The 19,361-nt window shown below is 38.8% G+C and overlaps 1 protein-coding gene across 3 annotated transcripts in view; it reads left to right on the top strand.

The window, feature by feature from the left end:
* CALD1 (caldesmon 1) overlaps positions 1–19,361 on the top strand; it is an 81,876-nt gene that overhangs the window by 49,769 nt on the left and 12,746 nt on the right. For 2 of the 3 annotated variants that reach the window (XM_036761742.1, XM_036761743.1), the window contains 5 exons: positions 4,054–4,199; positions 11,116–11,377; positions 15,106–15,246; positions 17,674–17,717; positions 17,812–17,890. In XM_036761742.1, coding sequence (XP_036617637.1) covers positions 4,054–4,199; positions 11,116–11,377; positions 15,106–15,246; positions 17,674–17,717; positions 17,812–17,890 — 672 coding nt within the window. The remainder of the gene's footprint in view (positions 1–4,053; positions 4,200–11,115; positions 11,378–15,105; positions 15,247–17,673; positions 17,718–17,811; positions 17,891–19,361) is intronic. The other variant, XM_036761744.1, reaches the window with a different exon arrangement.

Genomic DNA, 19,361 nt, shown 5'->3' with positions numbered 1-19,361 from the left:
TAATCATAGTAGAATTCCTTTAAGTAGTAAGTTACCCTGATGCATTTAGAGTTTAATTTCTTTTTTATTCCATGGCTGCCCACAATAGAAGTTAGGTAGCTAAAAGAAAAAAAAACAAAAACACATGTCTGAAAATAAGTAATTACTCAGATCAATTCCCATGTATAAGAACCTTGAAAAAAGACAAAGTTTCTCAGATGTGGATATGAAGAGGGAGTACATTCCAGGGATGGGGAATGGCTTGAGCAAATGCATGGAAATGGGAGATGGAAGATCAAGTCCAGAGTATGGTTCATAGCCCAGGTCAACTACAATGCAGGGTTCATGAAATGAAGTGATAAGAAATAAGAATGGAAAGGTAGGAGGAGAATGGACTTTAGAGGGCCTTAAATGCCGGGCTAAGGACTTCCTATTTCATCCTTTGGTCTTAGAGAGCCCCTGAAAGCTTTTGAAGAAGCAGAAGTCAGACCTGGATCTGAAGGTTATTTTTGTCCATTGTGCAGCAGCGAGATTGAAAAAGAGAGATAGAGTGGAAGCAAGGAGCACAATTAAGAGGCTGTTACAATAGTCCAGGCAAGAAGTGACGAACACCTGAGCTAAAGTGGTAGATACAGGAGAGGGAAAAAGACATTACTGTGGTAGAGTCAATAAGACTGAACAACTGACTGGATTTAAGAGCTAAGAGTCAAGGATAATTCTGAGGTTACAAACCTCGGTCACTAAGATGATGAAGGTGTAGGAGCAGTATCCATATTTGGGAATGTGGAATGTGTGATGCTCCCGAAACATCCAAGACAAGCTATTTAGCTAGTAGTTAATGAGAGCTCTCCTGGAATTTAGGAGAGGGTTAAGGGTTGTATATGTAGATTTGGTAATCATCTGCATAGAGATGGTAACTGAACTTATGGCAGCTGATTCAGTTTCCAAGAAAGCAGAGAAAGAAGAGAAAAGGGTCTAGAACAGAGCCCTGCGTTGAGTACCAGACACTGGTCAGAGCAGGTGAGAGTTCCATTGTACTCTGTCCTGATCAGACCACTAATGGATCGCTGAGGTTCAGTTCTAGATGCCATATTTTAGAAAAGACATTGGTAAACTAGGAAAGATACAAAGAAGGGCAAGCAGATTGGTAAAGAGCTTCAAAATCATGAGATAGTATCAACATTTATTGTAGTCATTTGGGGATGTTTAACTGGCAGGATAGAAGCCTGGGGGTCAACATGGTGGCTTAGCTTTCTTCCAATGTTGACAAGGGATTCAACCCCTCTTACACTCAGGATTTAGAACTAGGGAAAATTAGTGAAAGTTGTAATGGGTCAAATTTAGGCTCCACATTGGGAGGAATTCCTGATAATTAGAGCTATTAGAAAGTGAGAGGGGCTGTCTGAGAGGCTAACAGGTTTCCCTTCACTGAAGGTCTTCAAGCAAAGACTGGATGACTGACTACACTGAGGGTATTCTGTAGCAAAGTTTCTTGGTCCACTGTGGAGTGGCCTGAACAGTTTCTAGGGTCCCTTCCAACTCTGAGACTCTATAGCTCAGTTATTATTACTGTTTTCAAAGACGTTTCCCCACCTGATGTCCTCTATTTCTAGTTTCTAACCAGTGTAGATTCCTGGACTAGGATTATGCTGGGTTTATGAGCTACTTCTCTTTTACTAAGTCTGAATTTTAGTTTTCTCCATTGCCTAGAAGTTAGAAATTGGACTCAGAAAGGGAATTCAGGTTTTTTTAAGTTAACAAATGATCATTAAAATCACTTTGGAAATGTCATGATCCATAATCAGCTTGACCCCATTCTGGTACTGAAGTATGAGAACAGATTTGCTGAAGTCATTGAAACTTCAGCCCTTTCTCATTTGCTTAGTGGGCATTAAAATTTAAAAAAAAAATTAAGTATGCTGGTACAGGCATGCATCATTTGAACTATTAACCCACCACACCCATGGGTCAGCCCACAGCTACAGGAAGGGAGTATTTGAAACCTACTTGGATTTTTACCCAAATTATATGAGGCCAAATCTTGCCAGCTGAGTAAGCTGCCTTTTACTCAATAAACAATGGTAACTCTCCGTCCATTTGGATACCATTTCTTGTAAAAGAGCAATAATTTTCTTCACCATATCAAAATAGCCTAAAAGAATTATCACTTCTCCCAAAGGACCTCAGAAGCACTTGGCTTGAGCTTATTCTCCCATAGAATCTTGCTCGTTAGTCTGCTTAAAATAGAATTCAAAAAATCTATGGTATGATTTTATATTTATTTATTTGTAAAGAATGATTTTCAAATAAAACTAAACTAGCCAGTTGTTGTTGACATATTTGTAAAAAAAAGCATAATTTTCCATAGACAGCACAAGCATCCCATCCTCTAGGCTCTATGCCAACAAAGGCCAAACTTGAGTAAAAAAGGGAGAAAAAAGGATTCTTCTTCTGTTAAGCGTTTGTTATGTTTCAAGTGCTATTTTAAACTTGATTTTGGCAAGTAAACTAGATAATGCATGTTGAGGGAATGTCTCTGACCACAAAACAGGAGAATTAAGTTAAAGAATATTTCTCTGTTCCTTGCTCCTTTTGACCTATGGAGATCACTCAGCACTTAGTTCATGGGTACCACTGAAAATGGGACCCCTGAGTTTTCATTCTCAGACTTTTCTGAATTGGGATCAAATTAGTTCCAAGTCCAGTCTACTGTTTCTGCAGCTCCTTCCCACTGAAGTCAACCAGACAGCATAGGAATTAGAACCCTATCTCCTTTTCCTTCCTCTTCAAGGACCATATGGTTTCTTTGCCAGATTAGGATAGCCACCAAGAAAAAGTAAAATAATAATGAAAAATAAAACCCATCACAAAGAATGTATGCCTCAGATGTGGGTGGGAGCAGGTTCTGTGTACATCCCCTCCTTCCTCACCTTGTTCCTCAAGAACAGAAACAGCAGAAACATAAATTAAGGGATGCAATGGCCACCACCAGATGAATGACCCTGTTGAGACAGATCAGATTGGGCAGGGTAGTCTGTGACATACTTGTTTTTTTCCTATGGATTTTTCCCTACAGAAAATAGTTCAGAAGTAAATGGAAGTTTATAGAATGAGAGAATATTCAAACTAGAGAGTACTTAGAAATAATCTAGTCTCATTTTGCAAGTGAGAAAATAGGCTCAGAGAAATTAAGTGAATTTTGCCCATAGTCATTGGTAATTTGGCTAGTTAATGGTATGGCTGCTAGTAGAATCCAGGATATCCTTGCCCTCAGGGGGTATAAGGAGCCAGAAGGCTAGATTTTGACCTTAGATTGAAAAAGGAGCAACATGACTGTAATCCCTGAGCTGAAATACAGTAAGATGGAACCTAGCAGAAACAGGGGCAATCAAACAAAGAAAGGTTAGAAAATCATTAGAAAAGAGAAAAATGTTCTCTTCCTTTAAGAGGATGCCCATTAAGAATAGGTAGATGTAGGAGAGAAGTAAACTTAAAGGATATTTTATCAAAAGGAACAGTTGAAAAGAGGTGGTATAGTCAGCTACATGGAAAAATGAGTCTGAAGAATTAGGTTCTAAGCCCCCACTCTGCCACTTGAGAGTTATGTAGTATTTAGAATACCAGCTGCCATATGCCTCAGTGGAAATAATATGTAACAATCATCTGTCTTACATGGAGTTTGTGAGGATGAGTGAACTAATACAGGGGAAATACACTGAACTCTTCATCAAAAGATGACATTTATACTCAAGGCAATATTACCATTACCATTGTCTTGAATTTATATAGCACATTTTATCTGAAATTTTATACCTTGCGAGGTAGACAAATCATATGAAATAGTAAAAGCAATATCTTTCCTTCAGTTCTCACTTCTCCACCTCTGTCTTAAACCTCTGTCTTAAACCTCTGTCTCTCTGGAGCTGGCCAACCCAGCCAATAGACTCCCTGTTTATTTATCTCTGCTCCGTGTTTTCTGTCTGCCTGAAGTGAGAGGATCTTGTTTAGTCATCCTGACCAAAGCTTAATCAAATTTTTGCTATTATGTCTTCCTAACAACCTACTGTTTTATAGATCAAAGCAGAAAAGATCAACAAGGACAAGGGGCCCAAAGAGGAATTTAAAAGCAATTGGGATCGAAAGAAAGGGTTTCCAGAAGTCAAATCTCAGAATGGAGAGCTTACAACTCACAAACTTAAACACACAGAGAATACTTTCAGGTAAGAGACAACTGCTAACTATAATTCTAGGAGTAATGAAATTAATTTCTTTTAATTAACTTTTTTTGTGCCAGGTACTCAAAATGAAATCATTTTTGCTCCCAATGAACATAATTATGTTTTGTTGAAGAAGACAACATGCATATACAAATATATGCACAATAAATACAACAGTCATATAACATAGTTTTGAGTGGGTGAGCACTTTTAGCTGAAAGGATTAGGGAAGGCTTCATGTAGAAGGAGGTACAAGGAGGTAAGGGATTCTAAGAGGCAGAAGTGAAGATCAAGTACATCCCAGGCTTCAGGGATGGTTGGTGCAAAGTCACAGAGACCGGAAATGGAGTACCAAGTGTGAAGAACAGCAAGGAGACCAATTTGGCTAGACCACAGAAGGCAAGAAAAGACATACCATACAATGAGACTAGGAAGGAAATTGAGGCCAGGTTGTGAATGGCTTTTAAAGACAGTGCTGATATTGTATCTCAGAGGCAATAGGGAACCACTGGATTTTATTGAGTAGGGGAGTGACAAGGTCAGACCCATGCTTAAGGAAAATACCACATCACTAACCTCTGCCAACATAGACACATCTCAAAAGGAAGTCATGCTCACTTTCTTTATATTTATCTTGGTAAAGCCATTCTCGGTATTCCATCTACCTCATCTGCTTCTACTCATGCACTATTCAATGATGCTGGAGGAGGTGACATGACTGTACTGACCGGATCCACTACAAATTCATGTTATATAATTTCAAGTGGGACCTCACTGCAGCAAAGCAATTGTTTTGCCTCTCCCTAATTGATTCTCCATCCCACTCTTTATCACGTCTGTCCAAACCTTCTCTTCTCCCCTCAAGTCTCCTGCAGCATTTCCTCACCACCCCCTACTTCCTCCATTGAGGTCCTTGTTTTATACTTACTTCACCAAAAATATCAGTCATTCTCCACGTCTTCCCTTTTCTCCTCTCCTCCTCTAAAAATTCATCTCACAACATCTTGACATCATCCCCAGCTTTCTGTTCTTTATCCAGTCTCTAATGAAAAGGGGAAAGAAAGGAGAAAGGCAGAAAGGAATAAGCATCTATAGAGTACCTATTATGTGCCATGCACTGTGCTAAGCACTTTATAAATCGCATTTGTTTTGAAGATGGCCCTTCTCATCAAGATCAACCTCATTACATATGCCCGATTCCCTCTTCTCCCATTTTCTTCAGCAAATTTTTTCCACTATTATCCTGCTCTAATCTTCAATCTCTTCCCCTCTATCAGTTCCTTCTCTGCTGCCTATAAATATGCCCATTTCCCCCATCCTAAAAAAAGTCCCAACCCTCAGTAGATCCCAACATCCTTTCTAACTAAAATCCTACTTTTCTCTTTCTTAGTCAAACTCCGTGGGAAAAGCCATCTATACTCAATTTCTTCATTTTTCCTTTTACTCTCAACTCCCTGCAATCTAGCTTCTGACCTCATTACTCAACTGAGACTGCTCTCTCCAAATTTAGCAATGATCTCTTAATTGCCAAATCTTATAAACCTCTTCTCAAGCTTCATCTTTCTTGATCTCTCTGAAGGACCTAACCCTATTTGTCACCCTCTCCTTCTAGGTACTCTTTCCCTCTCTGTTTTCATGATGCTGCTTTCTCCCAGTTCTCCTTGGGAGAACTCCCTGCCTGTTTCTTCTCAGTCTCCTTTGTTGATTCATTATCCATGAGACACCCACTCACTTTGGATGTCTCCTCATGACTCTGCCCTGGGCCTGCTTCTCTATTTTCTCTGTATTCACCCTCTGGGTGAACATGTCAGCTCCCATGGGTTCAATTATCATCTCTATGCAAATGATTCCCAGAGCTATATATCTAGTGTGTATGTATACACACACACACACACACACACACACAAATATATACGTATATTTATATATACAGATAATATATACAGATAAATACATGATCTTGTATTTATTATATGTTATATATTTATATGTGTGTGTATAAGAATGTATATATATGTTCACATATATGCATGTATATATTCTGTATTTATTCATATGTGTGTTTGTGTATGTGTGTGATAATTTCATTTCCCCTATTAGGATGGAGGTCTTTAAGAGCAGGGACTTTTTCATCTTTGGTTTTGTATTCCCAGTGCTTAGCACAGTACCTGGCACATAATAAGTGCTTAATACACATTTGTTCATTAATTGCTTAGGTTAGCAGATTAGAATACAATATTAATAAAGCCACGGCTGTGAGTTCAGTACCAAGACAGAAAAATGTCACTGGGCCGGTTCAGTTCCTCACTTTTGGGCAGATAACTCATGTTGTCATGTCCAAGGTCATGTCTTAGGGACGATTGATAGACAGGTGGAAAAAAGAGTGTGTGTATATACACGTATATGTAAATATACGTATATATACATATGGAAGTATATATTAATATGTGTATGTAGATATGTATCTATAAAGGACAATACAGTTTTCATATTAAGAACATTGTATCATAGATATGGAGACCTTAGAAGCCATTGAGGTCAGCTCCCTTATTTTGCACATGAAAAAATGGAGGCTCAGCAATGAAATGAGTCATGGTCACATAGGTACTAAGTGGAAGAGACAGGATTTGAACTCCAAATTTGGACTCCAAATTCTGTGGTCATTCTGCCACCTGTTGCTGCCTCCCAACATTGACTTCCGAACTCAAGACCTTGTCAAGTGGAAGAGTCACTGACCAGATACTTTGTTTCTCATACAATTGCCCTTTGATGCTATGGAGGTGACAGAGATGTAACAAAGGGGAGTCTTTAAATTCTTTTCCCTGAGTTTGAGATGCAGATGAATCCAGTCTCCCTAAAATGTCACTTTTGTGGGAAAATTTAAACAGGAATCTGGTCCATGTAAATGAAGCCCTAGAGACCACAAGGACTAAGTATATTCAGTGCTGGTTGTTTCTTGGAAGTAGGAAAGAGGCCGAAAGAATGCATTGTTAGAGATCACACTCTGACCAAAAGGTAAAAGTTGACAGTGGATAGTGGGCTTGGAAGCAGATTGGATACTAGAAGCCAAGATGTGATCTGTCAGAGGGCAAGAAAATTATATTGCTTAATTGTCCAAAAGATGTTCTGTGTTCATGAACAGTTTGTTTGTGAGAAACGGGTGAAAAAGTTTCTGTTGGTAGGAAGCTAATTTAGCCAATAATCAGCTAACTGCCCAATGGCTTCAGAGGAAGAATGAGGTAAGATTGCCCCTTCTGGAGAAACAGGAAATCATTAAACAGCCCACATCCTAAGAAAGGAGGCAGCAGGATGTCAGTGGCTGAATAAGGGGAATTCATCTTTCTGGCTCCTCTTCAATGGACAAGAAAAGTTGCAGAGACCAGAAGAAAAGAAAACCGCTATTATCTTATTTGTGAGTTAGAATAAGGTTCTGGCCAGAAAGGAGGAAGGGCTTCCCAGAAAGGGAAAGTAGAGCTCGTTATAGAAGATAGAGCACTGATTTTGGAGTTAGGAGACTTGAGTTCAAATCCTCCTGAGTCTCGATTTCACCATCTGTAAGATGAGGGGGTTGAACTCTGGCTCCTGAGGTCCCTTTCCATCTCCAGATCCACAATCCTATGATACACTCTATATGGGAGCAGGGGCAGGAGAAAGAAGAGAAAGTCACCCAACTTCTCGGTTTTCTGCTCTAGCTGGAGAGATTTAACTTCCGAAAAGAAGGCTGAGCACCATCTACTGGTAACACATGATCCCTTTAGCCAGGAAGCAAGGTTGATACAGCCCCTACAGAGTGGTCAGGCTACCAAGGTTCTGGGAATAGTGACAGAAACCTTCAAGTGAGAGATTAATCTTCCTTGGTTTGGTCATAGAAGCCCTTCTAAACTGATTAAACCCTAAAATAGCCAAGTTTCTAACTAGGAAGTTGTCTTGAATTCAAAATGGTAGAAAGAACTAAAAAGGGGTAGGAATGGAAAAATGTATCTGTAAGATGTCATATATCCTGGGGGATTCAAATTGTTCAAAACTACTCCATTGCCCAGAAATGATGGAAAGACATCAAACCTGTGATTTCATGGGTACAGGGAACGCCCAGTGAGGAAATTTCCTCTAACAGTGTAAATTGCACTTCTTATTCTTCAACTTACTGTCTAAGAGAGAGTTGCCTGGGACACTCAAGGTGAAAGTGCCTTGCCCAGAGTCATATATGTCAGTAGTAGAACTTGAACCCAGGACTTCCTGACTCCAAGGCTAGCTCTCTAATCACTATCCCTCATGGCTTCTAGTATACATCAATATGTAGGTACATATATGAATACATGCGTACATATATTGCAACATAGATCACTTTCAAGTTTTATTTTATCTTTCTACGAGTTCTATACTAGGTTGCCTTTTATATACATGTAAGTATATGTGCATTTGTTTGTATGTGTATGCTTCACATATATGAAAGGCATCATGGCGTAAGCCCCACGTACATATGTTGTGGTGGTTATTCAGTCATGCCCAACTCTTCGTGACCACACTTGGGGTTTTCTTGGCAAAGATACTGGAGTGGTTTGCCATTTCCTTCTCCAGCTCATTTTACAGATGAGGAAACTGAGGCAAACAGGGTTAAGTGACTTGCCCAGGGTCACACAGCTAGTAACAGTCTAAAGCCAGATAGGAAGAGGAATCTTCCTGACTCTAGGCCTGGTATTCTATCCACTGTGCCACCTAGCTACCCAATGTGAGCTATTATTATACAACTATGCAGGTTAATTGATAGTGCTTCAGTATTAATGTTATTAGAGCAGTTTTCTGTAAGTGATTTCATATTATATCTTTCTGTTTTTCTTTTTATTATTCAGAGGGCATATGGTGTGACAGAAAGAGGGCTAGCTCTGAAATGACAAGATACACACTGGAATCCCAGCTCTGCCCCTTCCTTGGGTGACCTTGGCCAAAGCATTTGGCTTTTTCTGAGCCTCCTTTTTTCCTTTACAGAATGAGGCCACTGGCATAGGAGACCTCCAGAGTCCCTTCCAGTTCTCCAGCTAGGGTTCTGCGGGGAGCTCTCCTCATTGCAGCCAGCCTCAGTGGAGAAGCAGGGACTTTTAAGTAGAGAGCGAATTGCATGAGGCTCAGAAAAGCCAAATGATTTGCAGAAGCAGAATCTGAATCTAGGTGATCACAAACCCAAGTCATTCGCTGCACCATGTTGCCTCTGCTGCTTTTTAGGAGAACGTGTAAAACCTTCCAAATAATTCTCATGTAACCAGATTACAGATTGGGAGACCCTTGCAGGACACCCTAACACGTCATCTTTTTATAGTTCCCTATACTACAGCAATGTCATTAAGGTCTTTATCAGTCCCTAAAGATCTGTTCTGCCCAGCGGGGACAGGCCCATGTCCTTCATATAGACTTATATGGCAATCCTTACCTTACCAGATGGATCCCTTCCTCTCAGATAATGTGGCTGGACTAAACCTTTCAAATTTAGAGCTCTGTTCTCATAGATTCTTCTCTTGGGGGTTAGTGCTTTCAGTGAGACTCATAGAAAGCAAGGTTGGATATCCAGTCCCTCTTCCTTCTATCTTTTAGCTAGATTCTTATCTCCTAATAAATTGCCTTTGAGTAAGGACAGTGTGCTTCAGAACAAGCAGGAGAAGCATTTGAAATCCCATATCAGGACAAAAGTTACTTCCCATTCTAACAGGCTATGATTTTATGGCCAGGGCAGTTTAATGCTTGTGATGGTGTTGACCACTAATGGAGAGGAATGAAGGAACTGTGGGAAGGACATGGATACTGCTCATTGGAAAAATGAGGGGGGTTGGACTGAGAGGATTTCTAAAATCTCCAGCTCTAAAATTCTATGAAATGGAGTCCACAGATTGACAGAACTTCAATATCAATAATAATGATCATGATGATAATAGTTCATATTTATATAGCACTTTAAGTTTTGCAAAGGAAGAAAACAAGCATTTACTAGGCACCTACTCTGTACCAGACACTATTTTAAGTGCTTTACAAATATTATCTCATTTGATCCTGTGATGGAGTATTATAATCTCCATTTTACAGACAGTTAAAATGGAGGACCAGCAAGATCAAGGGAATCGCCCAGAGTCACAGAGTTAGTGTCTGAGGTAGGATTTAAACCCAGGTGTCCTGATTCCAAGTCTGGAGCTTATTAGAGAACTGGGCACCTGTATGTTACTAATGAGCAGTAGATGAACGATCCAGGAAACAGGCAGCACTACATTCTGCATGGGCCAGGAGCCTGATTCTAAAGCAGGTGAATTTATTTTATCGTTCCAGCCTACCCTGCACACACAGCTAAGGGCTCCCTTCACCTTAGCCTTGCGCCATGTAGTTTCATTTGTTCAGAATATTCCAAACTGTGCTCATGTGTTCAGTCTTATCCAATTCTTAGTGACTCCATTTGGGGTTTTCTTGGCAGAGATACTGGAGTAATTTTGCATTTCCTTCTCCGGCTCATTTTATAGGTGAGGAAACTGAGGCAAATAGGGTTAAGTGACTTGCCCAGGGTCACATAGCTAGTAATAGTCTGAGAAAAGATTTGAACTCAGCAAGAGGAAGGGGTAGCCTTACCTGGCTACTCTTAGGTGTCACCAATATATTTTTTAACAGGTGACCTTCTGGAGTACCATGCCTATGTCTTTCTTATTTACTCTTTTAGTTATTTATTTTATTTTTAAAATTTTTAATTTTATATATTTATGCGTGTGTTTCATATATATATATATATATATATATATATATATATATATATATATATATATATTTACAAATTTCCGTTTATTTTAATAAGTACTTAGTTGTGTCCCTCAAATCCTACTGAGCTGCGTATGTGCACAGCTACCCGAGGCTGTTGTGCGTAAGGATTTCCCTCTGGTTTCCCCTACAGCAGGAGTGGTGGGAAAGGGAGCACGGACACCAAGGAGGCTGAGCCGACCTCCCAGGTGGAGGCTGGCAAGAGGCTGGAGGAGCTGCGCCGCCGCAGGGGCGAGACGGAGAGCGAAGAGTTTGAGAAGCTAAAACAAAAGCAGCAGGAGGCTGCCTTGGAGCTTGAAGAGCTGAAGAAGAAGAGGGAAGAGCGCAGGAAGGTTCTGGAGGAGGAGGAGCAGAGGAAGAAACAAGAGGAGGCGGAGAGAAAAGTCAGAGAGGAGGTAATGATGGAGGAAGAGGAATGGGTTTAAAGCAGCCTTGTGGAAAGAACCTTGTCCCACCGCCCTGGCGACAGCCCAGGGAGTAAGCCCCCTGCCCCCAGAGACACATTACAAGCCCACACCTCTCTCCTTATTTCATTCGGCAAAGAGCTTTAAATATTTTTAAGGGTAAAGAACAGTTGGACAGCTGGAAATTGATCAACCAGCTACTTGATTTCTAAAAAAACAGTGATCACAGGAAAATTATCAAGTAACAGGTAACTAAAGCCCATAGTCCAAATGAATTGAAGAGTATGATAAGCTCCCTTTTCCTTAACTTAGGCTCCCCGTCCTCAAAATCTGTAGAGCTTCTTCCTTCTCTTCTCTTGTTTTTTGCTCTTTTTTTCTTCTCCCTGCCTTCTCCTGCTTCCACTTTACTCCTTCCCCACTCCGACCATCAACTAGTCATAATTTGAATCAAAATATATTTTAAAGCATTTATTTATTTTTATTGAAGAAAGCTTTAAACCTTTATTTATCCTGTCCTTAATGCTAAAAACAAGTAATTGAAACTTTTAATATTTCTATTACTCAAAAAAACCCAACAACCTTAAATTTGTTGGGTTTTTCTTTTGCTTGTGTGGTCCTATGTTTGAATTTTTCCCTACCAATTTAAGGGTCTCAAAACTAAAAAATATATTCCCTACCCCATCTAATGTAAATCTGGTCTCATCCACTAATACCTGAGCATAAATCATACAGAAAGGGCAAAGTCATCCAGGGTCAGAAGGGCCCCCCTTTTATCAGTTTACCAGGCCGCTTAAAATTACCTAACCAAAAGCCTTCCACACTCTCCCAAAAGCCAACTGGCATGAGGAACAATTCAGCTTTGAAATGTTGTGGGATCCTAAAAAATAGCCACTAGACCAATATTCTTAGCCACAGGATTTTGTTTTCCATTTTCCTAAGCCAAGATTGACTACTTGTAGGAAATGGGACACTGTGGGACACAGGTTTACCATTCATTCACCCCCATAAAACATGGGCCAAAACATATAATGTCTTTATAACACAGTTCTCTATGCAAGATGAAATTAATCATATCATTCCCATGTAACAGAGGTATAATGAAGGTAAGCAAGCAAAAAAAGACTATAGTAGCTCTTTAGAAAGGAAATGAAAGTTTATCTAACATCTGTATTTTGTGAGCACCCCTTATGTATACCGTACCATACTGGTTCCTATGAAAAATGCAGTAATATATGTATGTCCAAGAAGTTTAGGGTGTAAGGATGTTGAGGAAACAACACCAGAAATAATAGCAAATGATACAAATCTAATCAAAACTTAATTATGTGATATAGGACACTGAGCTAAAAGCAATTAGATCTAATATAGTATGATAAATAAAGAATTGCTTGACGATCAGGTGGGGGAAACCTGACTTGGCAACGGTTCATTCAGCTCAGCAAACATCAGTACCCCTTATAGTTAATGCTCTGGAGTCACACAGGAGAAAAGCAAAGTGGTCTTTACTAACTTATGTTATATAGGATCATACAACATATGCACAGATAAGTTAATACAAGGTAATTGGGAGAGGGGGAAAGCACTTTTAAAAACTGAAAGAAGAATCAGAGAAAAGATCTGGGAATTTTATTTGACCATGAACCTAATGACACCTTTCTTTCACAGGGATATTTTGAGAATCAAAGGAAATAGGATATAGAGAGAGTGCTTATCAGGCCTTTAAGAACTATTTAAATGCTAGTTGTTGTTACTATTACTAGTAATGACAGAGCTAATATTGCCGATAAGATGCAAGTATCAGGAAAGCTAATGCCACATTAGTAGAAATGTGGTACTCAGGTCTTGGGAATAGTAGTCCCATGGTACTTTATGCTAACCTGACCACATCTGGTAAATTATATCCAATTATAAGCACCATGTTTCAAGGCTGATGTTCATAAATTCCTCCAAAGGAAGACAACATGATAATAATCCCAGGATTAGACTCATGTCTAAGATTCCTTCCAACACCAACTGCCTCTGAGTCTGCAAACTAATCGAAGGAATTGGAGGTGGAGACATGTGTCAACTATCTTCACATAGTTAAAAAATTGTCATATAGAGAAGATGGACTTGTTCTTAATTGCTCCAGAAGGCAGAAGTAGGACTAATATGAAAGCACAATGACCTCGGAGATTGGAGAGCTGAGTTAGCATCCTTACTCAAATAATCACAAGTTGTGTGACCTTAGACAAGTCATTTAAATTCTCTAGGCTTCAGTGTCCTCATCTATAAAATGAGGACCCCAATTCTCAAGTTACCTGCCCCATAAAGTCATTTTGCAGAGAGAGCTCTCTATGTTATTATATTATTGTCATTACTAGGATTAGGAATATGTAAAGAGGTAGAATTGAGCTCAACCTAAAGAAAACTTTCTAAAAATTAATGGCGTTGTATTTAAATAGGGACTAGATAATTATCTACCAGGGATTCTGCAGAAAGGTGGGAAATGAGACTAGGTGGCCTCTAGGTGCCTTTATCACTAGGATTCTTTGATTCTAGAAGTATTACAGAAGCCCAGAAGAAAGGGAGATAAGTTAGACCCAGAGCAGATAAAGAAAAAGACCATGGAGGAAGTAGAACTTGAACTGGGTCATTTTTTGGGGTGTGTGTGTGTGTGTAGACAACAATTGGATTAAGCACTTGCCAAAGGTCACACCCAGCTAGTAAGTGTCTGAGACTGGATTTGAACTCAGGTCCTCCCGGCTCCAGGGCCGGTGCTCTAATCTGCCATATCACCTAGCCTCCCCCAAACTGAGTCATTTTTTAAAAATATTTTTATTACAAATTTAATTAGCTGGCATTGAAAATTATCAAATAGCACACAAATCAAGGGGTAAAACCTTCCCCCAAATCCTGTCTTTAACAAGGCAGCACTAAGCAAATTAGCAAAATAGAAATAACGAAATCTTTCTTTGGATGAAGCCTTGAGGAATTTGGATAGGTTGAGGAGAAAGGGGAAGACATTCCAGGCAATGGAGAACATGAAGAAAGTCAGAAAGGCAATAGTTGGTGGGAATTTAAATATTTCTAATATTCTCAATTTATGGTAGGTTTTATATATAAAACATGGTTTGTTTTTTATAATAACCATGTCAATCAAAAAGTCTTCTTTGGAGAGATTAATCAATAACCTTGAACAGTTTAGAAACTGTAATTCTGAAGCCCAAGGGGTGAGGGCAGTCTAGACCTGAGGTTTCATTAATGTAGCTTTCAGTGAAGAAACCCCTTCCATCAACGCCAAACAACAGCCTGCACCTTATAGCCTTCAGTGCCTAGAGCACTGAAAATTTAAGTGACTTTCCTGTAGCACACAGCAAGTGTGTCATAAGTAAAACTTGAACCCCCTGGCCTTCCCTGACTTCCAAGCTGACCCTCCATCCAATATACCATGTTGTCTCCTACTGAAAAATATTATAAGAAGATCTTACATGGGAATAGCAATTTACAAATCACATTTACATACATTATCTCATTTTATCCTTACAACAACCTTGTAAAGTAGGCAAGGCCAGGTTTTATTTCCATTTTGCAGGTGACAACTGAGGATCAATTGCAGTTACAGGAATTGGCCCAGGTCATATGGTTAGTAAAAGCCAGAGCTGGGACCAGATCCTAGTGTTTCAACTTCTCCTTTTAGCTTGAAGTTATCGTGTGTATCATATGTTGCTTCTTTCTAGGAGGAAAAGAGGAGGCTGAAGGAAGAGATTGAAAGACGAAGGGCAGAGGCTGCTGAGAAACGCCAGAAAATCCCAGAAGATGGACTATCAGATGACAAGAAACCATTTAAGTGTTTCACTCCTAAAGGCTCATCTCTCAAGGTAACTTTTTCAAGTAACTCGTCTACTACAAGAAACTTCATCTTTTTTATTTCAGTCTCTGGATTATGTAAGCCCTTTGTTCCTTTTCCTACCCTTCCGTAACCACCCTGTAGCTATTTCATAGTTTGTAAATATCTTTACCAAATGAAGGACAATGGAAGAGAAAATGGTGACATTAAAATCTGTTATGTATTTGTAGTTTAGGTATAAGCTGAAATGAGTCTTGGAGATTACCTATGGCTTTTACTGTTCCTCAAGATGAGATAAGTGGGATAAGTGGATAAGGCAGACATGAACATATAAATATAATTCATCTGCTTCTGACCCTTGCTGCCTCTTCATTGCTTTGCAACTAGAAATGCTACAGGTAGAATTTTAAGACTATGGACATGGCGGGGAGTTATAATGGCATCTGGAAAAAGCATCTTCCTCCAGGACCAAACTGGTTCTATCACTCCACAGAGCACCTGAATTTTCAATCCTAAAGAGAGAGCTTCTCCTTAGTACTAGAAGCCACAATAGCCACCCGCATCTAATGTGGGAACCTGGAAAAGGAAATAGGTGATCTATTCTGCTCTTTGCCAGTCTCATTGGCAGAAAGAAATAGTGTCATTTAGTGAGAGAAGGAAAGGCCAGTGCCCAGGAGCTGACAGAATTCGGGGAAAGTGGGAAGAAGAGCCCACAGTCACTCCACTAATGGAAAGTTACCCATTCTTATAGACAGCCATCAAAGGGAAACAGGATCTGGAGTCAGAAGACCAGGGTTCAAATCCTAACTCTGTTTATTTTCCTGTATAACATTTCCTTGGACCTCATCTGTAGAATGAGAGTGATGGACCAGATGACCTTTAAGGACCTTGCTTGTTCTAAATCTGTAAACCTATGATTAATATCTATTGAGTACCCAGCATAGAACTTTGCCTGCAGTTGGTACTGAAGAAATAAATATATAATTCAATAAACATTTATTGATGAATAAGTCCATAGAAGTTAGGACCTTTACCTTGTTTCCATTACATCCTCATTCTAATAATTAGGAAGTATTCATTCTATCAAGCTAATTTTGCATCTCTGCACTTTCCACATTTTACTCCTGGTTTGACCTTTGGAGACATGTGGAACAAATCTACTTCCTCTTCTATGTGATGAGTCTTCAGATATTTAAGGATAACTATCATGTTATTGAGATAGTGTGTGTGTGTGTGTGTGTGTGTGTGTGTGTGTGTGTGTACACTAAAGTGCTCTGCAGGGACTCTTGTACTAATGGGATCCAAGAAATGGCTATGAGATACATAAAAATATAAACACCTAAGAGAGGGAGGGATGAAAGACCCAGTTACCCTCAATGTCCCCATTGTGTTTAAAATCCAGGAATATGCTTTGGAAACTGTAGTGCTATATAAATGTAAGGTGGTGTATTAACAAGGATTATAATATGCATGTGCCTAGCACTGTGAGGAACCCAAAAGCATTATAAAGTCTGGTTCCTGCCTACAAGGAACTTGTGATCTAGTTGAAGAAATAAGATGAATCTGTGAAAAACAATTAGAGAACAATATAACGTAGTATATAGAGGCTGTGCAGTATAGTGGTTTGGAATCGGGAAGACCTGGATTCAAGCCCTGTCACTGACATGTACTGGTTCTATGACCCTGGGCAGTTCACTTATTATCTCAGTCTCCCCTGGCAACTTTCAAAGACTATTAATTCCAGAGTAGTGATCTATTTGCATTGGTGCAGGAAATTGCTTGTACTAATGAAATCAGAGGGGTAAACAAAAAAAAAATTCATTATATTAATAGAATATAATTTGTTCAAGCCCAGGGTGTGATGGTACATGTTACAACCAGCTTTTGGAAGGATAGGGGTGAGGGGCGGAGAGAAGGGGGGAAGCAAGTACAACACACTTTAAAATTTAATCGGCATTATTCATATTTTTCCATTACTTTCTTAAGTCTAGACAGTCAACAAAACAATAAATCAAGCCATGATTTGTAGCATTTATTGATTTGCAAAATGTAAATGCTCACACCAAAGATTTTAAAAAGATACAGTTCAAGCTGGTTCCAGCTTGATCCAGTTCCTGGATCAAATACTTTTTAATCATTGAACATACAAATTTTTCCCAATTTTTTTTCTACTAAAAATAAAACAGCTCTGAAGATTTTTGTACAAGTGGGTCCTTTTTTCCTTTTCATAATATCTTTCAGATGAAGTTCTAGCAATTAATCATTGTCAAAGGGTATGATCAATTTTGCATATTTTTGTACTGTTCTCTAAAAAAATCTGTTATCAGTCCTAAATCGCACCAACAGTCTTAAGTATTTTTCTCATCAAGAGTAGAATGGTAGCAGGAACAAGAAATACTTTTTAAGTATGAAGGAAATGGCAACAAATATTAATTGCATTTAACTTTTCTACTTCTAGATAGAAGAACGGGCAGAATTTTTGAATAAATCCGTCCAGAAGAGGTATACATATATGTATATATTTCACTGTTTATCTGAGAGCAGTGACTCCCATATGGATACTGTAAGATTGTCTCTTCTCTCTTTTTTTAAACAGTGGTACCAAGTTAAGTCACCCTACAGCAGTTGTCTCCAAGATTGACAGCAGACTGGAACAATACACCAGTGCAATCGAGGTAGCTATTATCTTAACATTTTGTTTTGTTCATCCAGCAAATTGAATGATCATCCTACTGATGAATAAAATGGGGTAAATGGAAAAAAACACTTGCTGGGAGGCTCAATAGAACATTTGACTTGAAGCAGTAATAAATTCCAATATCCAGTTAATGATTTAGTCATTAAAAAGGTTTTTACTCTGCTTTTGGCTATTGCAGAGAAGGCCCATCTGAAGTGGTAAAAAGTACAAACTACAGAACAATTTTAAGTAAATATAGCTTTGTTTCTTTCAATTTGATTTGACTTTAGGTTGTAGTTAACCCCCCCAAAAATTGTGTTTGTGGATTTATGTATGGAGGAGACCCCAGAGGACATTTAGTTCAAACTCTGCCCAAATTATGAGTTCTATCTATTATACCCTATACTATTTTACTTGAACACTTACAGTGTTGTGAAACACTTTATACCTTGAGAAAGACCATTCCAATTTTTCATAATCTTTTGAAACGTTTTCTTACTGGTGACTATTAGTTTTCTATCAACTGGTGACTATTAGTTTTCTATCAATATTCACCACTCTATCTTTCATTCATTGGTTCTAGTTCTGCCCTCTGTTGCAAAGCAAAATTTAATTCTTTTTACATGAAAACATTTCAGACACTTGAAGACAGCAATCATACATTCATTAGTCTTCTGACTAAACATTCCCAGCTCCTTCAACCCTTCCTCCTCTGCCATGCTTACTAGTCTCTCACCATCATGATCTCACTTCTTCTTCTACTCATACTCTAGCTTGTCAGTTTCCCTTTTAAAATGGGTTACCCACAAGTGAACATAATTCTCCATCTGTGGTCTGACCAGAAATACATGCATTCATATGAATCTAACACCTCTCTTGCTCTGGACATTTTATTTTTTAATGAATGGCTAAGATTCCTTTTCTAATCAGTGCTATGATTTATATACTCAGCTAATATCCATAAGTCATTATCATTATTACCATCATCCTCATATTATTAGCAATTATAAGTATAGTAATTCACATTTCACTAAAATTTCTAGGGTTATAAACTATTTTCTTCACAACAACCTTTTGTGGTAACTTATTTACTTTAATTATCCCAGTTTCAAAACTGAAGAAACTCTGGCTTGTAGAAAAGTTAATTAGCCCATTTTCCACCTTGGCCAAATTTTAATCTAGGTCTCTGGACCCCAAATATAGTCCTTTCCTGAACATACCATACTGTCATTTTCTTAAGTAGTTTAGCCAAGCCCTCTACAAATGTATTCATACCTAATTTGCCTAATAAAGCCTCTGTTCATATGTATTTAATGACAGAAGTGTTCGAGTGTTACAAAGTAGTCTATGCCTAGTGTCCATACCAATTTTATTTACCCCAAATTCAAAATTCCTATAATTGTAAACTTCTTGTGATCAAAGATCACTTCTGAGGCTTTTATATCCCCAGGGTACCTTAAAATGACAAG

The sequence above is a fragment of the Trichosurus vulpecula genome, chromosome 5 (assembly GCF_011100635.1).
Source record: "Trichosurus vulpecula isolate mTriVul1 chromosome 5, mTriVul1.pri, whole genome shotgun sequence".
In the NCBI taxonomy this organism is placed as follows: Eukaryota; Metazoa; Chordata; class Mammalia; order Diprotodontia; family Phalangeridae; genus Trichosurus; species Trichosurus vulpecula.
The sequence above is the reverse complement of the archived record's forward strand: the minus strand, read 5'-3'. Positions and strand labels throughout refer to the sequence as shown.